The sequence below is a fragment of the Morone saxatilis genome, unplaced genomic scaffold (assembly GCF_004916995.1).
Source record: "Morone saxatilis isolate NCDOM2014 unplaced genomic scaffold, NCSU_SB_2.0 Contig19, whole genome shotgun sequence".
NCBI lineage: Eukaryota > Metazoa > Chordata > Actinopteri > Moronidae > Morone > Morone saxatilis.
The window spans coordinates 24,737,877-24,744,952 of record NW_023339751.1 but is presented as its reverse complement, the minus strand read 5'-3'; the positions used below and the strand labels follow the sequence as shown (position 1 = coordinate 24,744,952).

Below are 7,076 nucleotides of genomic sequence, written 5' to 3'. Positions count from 1 at the left end.
TGTGTGTGTCCACTACTGTAAACTATAATATACAGTGAGCATAAAGGTTCAATATTAACCTTGGACCAACAGTTCTTGTCACAAGGTCCATGTATTATGAATTTTCCCGAGCTTTTAGTCACGTCTTTTGTCATTGGTCAGATTGGATGTAGCTAGTAGCCAATAATAATCACTCTCTCTCTCTGAAAAAAATCTGAAGGATGAGTGTTCCTGTTCCACTGTGGATTAGTTTAATTGTTTATTGTTTGCCTGTTTAAATTTTAAAATCATCATTTAAAAAGACATGTATTAATATATGCAATAAATTGACATATAATAATTAAAATGGTAATATAAATACATTGGCCTCTAATAATGCTATATTATCTGTTTTAGACTTTACTTGAAACAACCACCAGTCTGTTGAACCACGACCTCCACTGGTCCCTGGCTCACCTGCGCGCTGCCGTCACAAGAGGGCTCCACCCACGGCAGGACTACTGTAACATCTGCCTGCAGCAGTACAAGAGGAGGCAGGACTCTGCAGAGGAGATCATTGTGTTCAGGTAACACACACTGGAGGTGATTGACAGTGAAGCCACAGATGTTTTAGATCGTGTGTGTGTGTGTGTGTGTGTGTGTGTGTCTGCTCATATCCTTATGTTGTTTTATTATAATTTTGATTGTTAATTTTTTGTTTTACTCAACAAAAGTCTTCACATTTTAGTCAAAATCTCTCTTTCAAACAGTTCAATTAGGTCAGTCTACAGGTATCACAAATAGGAATGTGACAGTATGAAGTGGCTTGTAAAGTTAATGCGCCTCTGGGCCAGTTCCTGTTATACATCTTAAAAAGTGTGACATATTTGGTGCTAATGTGTGTTTTATGTGTGTATCTTCAGCTGCGGCCACCTGTACCACTTCCAGTGTCTGCAGCAGAAGGACTGTGGGTGGGGCTTCGCTTCAGAGCAACAACAGCGGTGGAGCTGCTACAAGTGTTCCTCCAGCCAAGGAGGAAGGGCAGGGTCTTCTGCCGAGCCAAACAGAGGCCGCAGCACGTCACTGGCACAGGTGTGTGTTGCAGAAGAGGAAAAAGCTCTGAATTGCCAGGGAAAATAAATAATAGAATAAAGTCATAATGCAGGTTGTGGAGGCAGAATCACCCTCCTTGCTGCCAGTGGATGGGGCACCACCAAGGTTCGGCCACCCAAAGGTTTTCAGTGGCGCCCACTCCTGTGAAACATTTCTGGTGTTGTTTGGTGTTTTGTCCTTAAAATGAATGATGAGGTGTTTTGAGAAAATTTAGCTGTTTAGCAACTACTGTAGGATTATTATTATGTAGTAATTAAAACATTAACAGACGGATGTGATCGCACACTCCGCAAACATAAATACAGCTGGCAGACTGGCAATGCAATACGTATCATGATACAGGGGTTCAGATTCAATATAATGCGAAATCTAATTTAAGGAAAATTGTAGAAAGAACACACCATATGAATAAAGTCTGAGTGAGAATCTATACAAGATCATAAACAAAAAATTGGTATACTCAAGTGTATCAGTATTTTCTTACACCCCTACTGTAAAGCTACCATCTGTCAATATTTGTCCATTTTTTTGAAATCATGCTTGCCACACTCCGCCGTGATTGGCTCAGTTGCCTTACAGCGATGACACCAGTGACGTAGCAGAGGATGATCTTTTGTACATAGCGCTGAACCAAAAGAAGCCAGTGGTAACGTGTGAAAGCAGATTCTTTTCATGCCAGTTGGATTTTGTTACAATAAACTGCTTGTAGTGGAAGCACAGACAATGTATTGACACAGCCGTCTCCTTCTCTCTCTGTCAGACTCGAGTTACATCAGTGCATCATGATGTGGGAGCAGAGGCTGACAGAAAGAAGGTAAGGTTCTAACAGCTGGTGGCCCGCCATCTTTGGCTCTGCTGAAGGTTATGCTGAAATGTGTTTTTCCTGTCAGGCCTTTCACTCTGAAACCTTGAAGGATACTTCCAGTTTATTACAACCTGTCTTATTTCAGGAAGTAAAATGTTAGAATCCCGCTGCTTGAGGAACAAGGAGACCCTATTGCCATCACCTGTCCATCTATAAATAGATCGTATTATAGCACACTGTATGCATTGTAACAAATTCCAGCTTAATATCTATGCTTTGACTACATCTGGTTCTTTGTTGTGGTCCAGGTGTTTGTTGAGGCAACGTTGGACCTTCAGCAGGAACAGTCCTGGGATCAGCTACGCTGTTTATACCGAGGGCCGTCCAGGGTATGCACACCTGTCTGTCCGTTAAGTGATAACACGCACATAGCCAAACACATCACAGAAATCTTTCTTCTTCTTCAACACAGACAGGCTCAGCAATATAGATAATCCACAGTGGTCATCTGACTTAGATCTAAGATGATATGAACATCTGAGTTTTTGTCAATCTTGCAAACAGTACAGCCCTACAGCAGCATTACACAGCCAGAACAGCGCTGTACACAGCTTAAGCAGCAGGCATATAGCATTATACCAACCTTATCAGCAGTTAGAACATTGATATTGCTGTGAAAACTGCAAAACAACCTATTTGCTCGAGTTATATGGTAACATTGCTTTAAAATACAAACACCAAGATCCAGAGTCATAACCTGGAAACACAGATGGCCATTCCAATAACCATGAATCAAGTGTGGACGCAAAGCAGACTTGCAGCGATTTATTTGATCAAGACAAATTAACAGCGATGTTAATTGTATTTTATTTTATTTTATAAAAACTTTATTTTTAACTTTTGCTTTCTAGAAGGAACCTTTTCTGTAAAATAAAATAAATTCTACTTGATTTTAACTGTTGCTTATGAGCCGTGGTCAAATTAATGTTAAAGTTAAAGGGAAAACTGTAGTAAACTGTAGTCTGGAGACCGCGCTGCTGATCGATCATCTGTGGTGAGAACAACCACTCACACCACAAATAAACGCTGACCATGTACAAGGCCTACCGGTAAATTATATTACCGTTTGTGAGTGCTGTCCTTTACTGTCAAGAAAACTCCTGGAAAAAGATTTCTCAAACAGAGTGGGAACCCTGGTGTTGTACACGTCATGTTTTCTAATTGTTGTGTTTTTTCTCTGTCTATCTTCCAGTTGTCCATCCTTTCAGAGCTGTCCCACTGCCATAGCAGTGAGAAGACGGGGCTTCTAATCACAGCCCAGCCAGGAACAGAGAATTTCCAACTTAAACTCGCTCCTCCACCTCTGTTGGAGGAGTAGCACCAGGACTGGCTGAGGATCCATTTGTCCTCCATTTGTCCAGACTTGAGTGAAGCAGGACTGCTTAAAGACTGATTTCCTGCTTTCCCCTTACTGTTCTTCATCAGTGTCGAATGCAGTTTTCCACCATTTTTGATATTGTTTAACTTGTTTCAAACTGTTGATAATATTGGGTCACTGGTAATTCTACTGAATGTAGCTTTAATTCCATCCATTGTTTATGCTTTAGTTTGCATGTTGTCAAGAAGTGGATCATAACATAACTGCGAAGAAAGTTAAAACTCGTATTTTGGAGGGGGGCATTGATACTGAATGTTTGTTTACAAGCAGTAAACAACACAAGATACTTCCTCCTCTCTTATTTCTGCACACTGATATAAACACTGATCCTAACTTGTTTAATGTGAAAGGTTCTAGCGTGATGATACCACAATGCAGCTCCTAACTGACAGTGATAAATTACCTTTATTGAATGATTGAATTCAAGATCTCATGAGGTGTTTTCTGAGTGAGAAATCTCCCATCGTTTTTGTGGTATCGGTGGAACAAACATTTCAGAACAGAAGATAATTTGATAAACGCAAACTCATTTTCCGGCTCCTTATTTAAACCAATCATTAGGTCAACTTCTAAAGGAACTTAATCTCACAATAAGGCTGTTTGGGACTTTTATGGGTAGTGTGGAAGTCCAAAGAGGGCTATGTATGTATGTATTATTAGAGAGGGCTGTCTGACTTTTTTTCTCTTTACTTCAGACTTCTCTTGTGGGCTTAATAATGACTTCTTGTTATATTTGTTAGAACTTTGTACATGAGACAGATAATCTGTAAAACACAGGTTCACTTTGGACTTCACCGGGTCTAAACAAAAACAACCAATCAGAGCTAAGTAATATGGAAAGACACATAGGATTGGCTCATTGTTGAGTCTCATTCCCAGCATCGATATTTGACAACCTGGGAATGAGACTGAACAATTGACTATCTTTCTCAGCTCTGATTGGTTGTTTTCGTTCAGGCCTGGTGGATTCTTGTAAATGTCATAAGGAGCACTAGGAGGAGCCAGAGGTTGTTTTTTGTTTCACAGATTATCTGTCTTATGTTCTGTCAGGATATAGTGAAAGTTTCAGCAAACATGAGAGAAAGATATTTTCTTAAAAGTTACCTACTGCAGCTTTAAGTTAAAAAACAAAACAACAGAATCTAAAAGTGAACAAATTTGAACATCTGAATAAATGTTCATGTTTTGAAAAATGTTTTATCATTTGCTAGATGTTACTAGTGTAGCAGTCCCTTATTTATTCATACATGCTGTCATTTAATTTCCTTTTTTTCCTATGTAGTTTAGCTGAATGTGAATGTGTGATTCCTCTGGGTTGATTAGAGGTTACTCTGATCAGCTGTTGCACAGGGCTTGGGGACCGACTCATCAACGATGATTGAGAGCATTCCGGTCCATTCCCCTCTTTGTCAATCAGGATGTGACGACGCCCATTCTTCACGGCGTAAGAGACGAGGGGAACTACACACTTATCATCATTCCTCAGTGGCCTGGTTACACAATAGACATTCTGGCACGTCATTGCAGGGAAATCACAGGTGTAATGATTGCTACTTGTATAGTACCTTTCTAGTCCTCTGACTACTTAAGGAGCTTTTACACTACATGCTGCATTAGCCCTTTCACACACATTCATACACTCAAGGCCATCAAACGGAAACTAACTCAGTCGTACTCACTCACACTATCTATCACACTATAAGTATCTTGTTCAAGGACACTTCGACATGCAGCGGGAGGAGCCGGGGATCAAACCGCCTTCTGATTAGTGGATGACTGGACAGCTGTCATTAAGGGAATAATTAGCTATAGAGACCAAAACAGTACTATGACAGCTTTCCTAAAATGTTATCTTTTTAAAAATTGCAATACTATCACACACTGCAATATATCACTATATATTTAAAGCTGCAGTAGGTAACTTTTAAGAATTAAGTTTCTGTGCATTTTTGCCATTAGGAACACTAGGAGGACCCAGAGAAACCTGATTGTTTCACAGATTACCTGTCTCATGTTGTATTGTCAGGATATAGTGAAGGTTTCAGCAAATATTTTATAAAAAATTAACTACTGCAGCTTTAATTGTAACCCCTGTATTGTGATATGTATCGTATTGCCAGGTTCTTGTCTGTGGAAGGAAGAAATCATTCTAAAAACTGATGACGATGTCTTCAGTTGTTTTTTACTGAGCTAAAACATTAAATAATAAACAGACGAGCTTTACTAAGTAACAATTAACAAACAAACTGCTAATTTCTGTCTAATGAATTGTCAAAAACATTTCATCTTTTAAAAATCTTAAAATTATTTTTGGCAGAGCTGTAACTGAAGCAGTAAAATGTTCACATTCTGTTTTAAATCATAACTTTTAGACACCTCTTATTCATGTTGTAATTGTATCATTTTGTATCATTTCTAAACATCTGAACCAGAGTTCATATGTGCTGCAGGCTTTTTCATGTCCTGTTCTAACAACACGAGTCAGGTTCAGTCCCTGCAGGCTGCTCTCATCCAGGTTTTAACCCCGGTTTGGCTCCAGGTTCCTTTCCCACCCTACTCGAAGCTCTCCAGGACAGGTTCGTGGCCCGTCTCCTTGAGGAACCGCAGCAGGTCGTCTGGTCGGAGCCCCATGGTGGCAGCGTTGGTCATGGGGTGGAAGTAGACCATCTCATGGCCTCCCTCTACCAGGTCCCGGTCCAAGACGAACTTCACACTCTGGTCCTTATCGAAGAGCAGAGCGAGAGCCGTGGCGCAGCCCTGACCCACCTGAGAGGAGACGGAGGAGGAAGTGAGGTCAGCAGTCTGTGGTGGACATTCAGTATGACAATGATGTTTGTAAGATTCAGGTGAGTCCCAGTCTTTTAAAGGGGCCAGTCACTGAACACAGAAGCTCCTGCTGCAACGTCACATTCCATCTTCACAGTGATTAAATCCTTTTCTCTGAACAGAGTGCTTAAACAGTCTCATGTGCAGTGAAAGGATCAGGATGAAAATGTTTTTCAGGCTGCGTTATATTTATTTAGTTGGAAGTAATAGTTTAAAACGCTCCATCACGGTGGAAAATAATGGACTTTGGAAGCAGAAACTAACTGCACAAACTTGATGAATCCCATCTGTTCAATGAGTGTTTGTGGGATTAGACCATTAATGAATCACAGCTGTTGTCAATAAACAGAAGACCTTCACCTGTCAGCACAAACCAGCAGAACATATCTAACAGAGTCAACAGACCCAAAACCTTTAGAAAATGTTACTACTGTTAACATACCATGTAGCTGTACTGCTTGTGCTTGTTTTGCACAACAAGAAAAAAGTATTTTTAAAGCGCAAATAACAAATTATATAAGATAAACCTTTATTAATCCCCAGATAGGAGGAGACATTTAGTTTTTTGCAGCAGCACAAGGAAATATATACAGATAGGGAAAGAAATTTTTTAATATATTATATAAAACCACGAGAAGAATAGTAGTAAAAATAGAAACTAGAAGAGAAATTAAAGATAAAGTTACAAGATAAAGTGGCAGTGGTGATATATAGCAGCGACTGAGCAAGAAAAATATATAATGTGATTAAAGGACCAGTGTGTATGATTTAGTGCCATCTAGTGGTCAGATTTCAGTTTGCCACTAACTAACTAAACACCACTCGTCCATTCTGGGCTACTGTAGAAACATGGCAGTTCAAGATGGCAACCTTCAGGGAAGAGGACCCGCTCCCCCTCTATTCTTATATTATGGTGATCATACACTCATGAAAACA

General features: G+C 39.9%; 2 protein-coding genes across 2 annotated transcripts in view; one reads left to right on the top strand and one right to left on the bottom strand.

Annotated features, from left to right (window-relative positions):
* vps8 (VPS8 subunit of CORVET complex) overlaps positions 1-4,299 on the top strand; it is a gene marked incomplete at its 5' end in the record, with an annotated part of 28,625 nt that extends 24,326 nt beyond the window's left edge. The window contains 5 exon segments of the mRNA XM_035663250.1: positions 376-545; positions 882-1,050; positions 1,832-1,885; positions 2,185-2,265; positions 3,129-4,299. Of these exon segments, the coding sequence (XP_035519143.1) occupies positions 376-545; positions 882-1,050; positions 1,832-1,885; positions 2,185-2,265; positions 3,129-3,254 (600 nt within the window).
* Positions 4,300-5,097: 798 nt separating this feature from the next.
* The window catches only part of LOC118329096 (prolyl-tRNA synthetase associated domain-containing protein 1-like), a 4,004-nt gene continuing 2,025 nt past the window's right edge, over positions 5,098-7,076 (bottom strand). Inside the window, exon 3 of the mRNA XM_035663064.1 lies at positions 5,098-6,080. Within this exon, the coding sequence (XP_035518957.1) occupies positions 5,868-6,080 (213 nt within the window). The 3' untranslated portion in view covers positions 5,098-5,867. The remainder of the gene's footprint in view (positions 6,081-7,076) is intronic.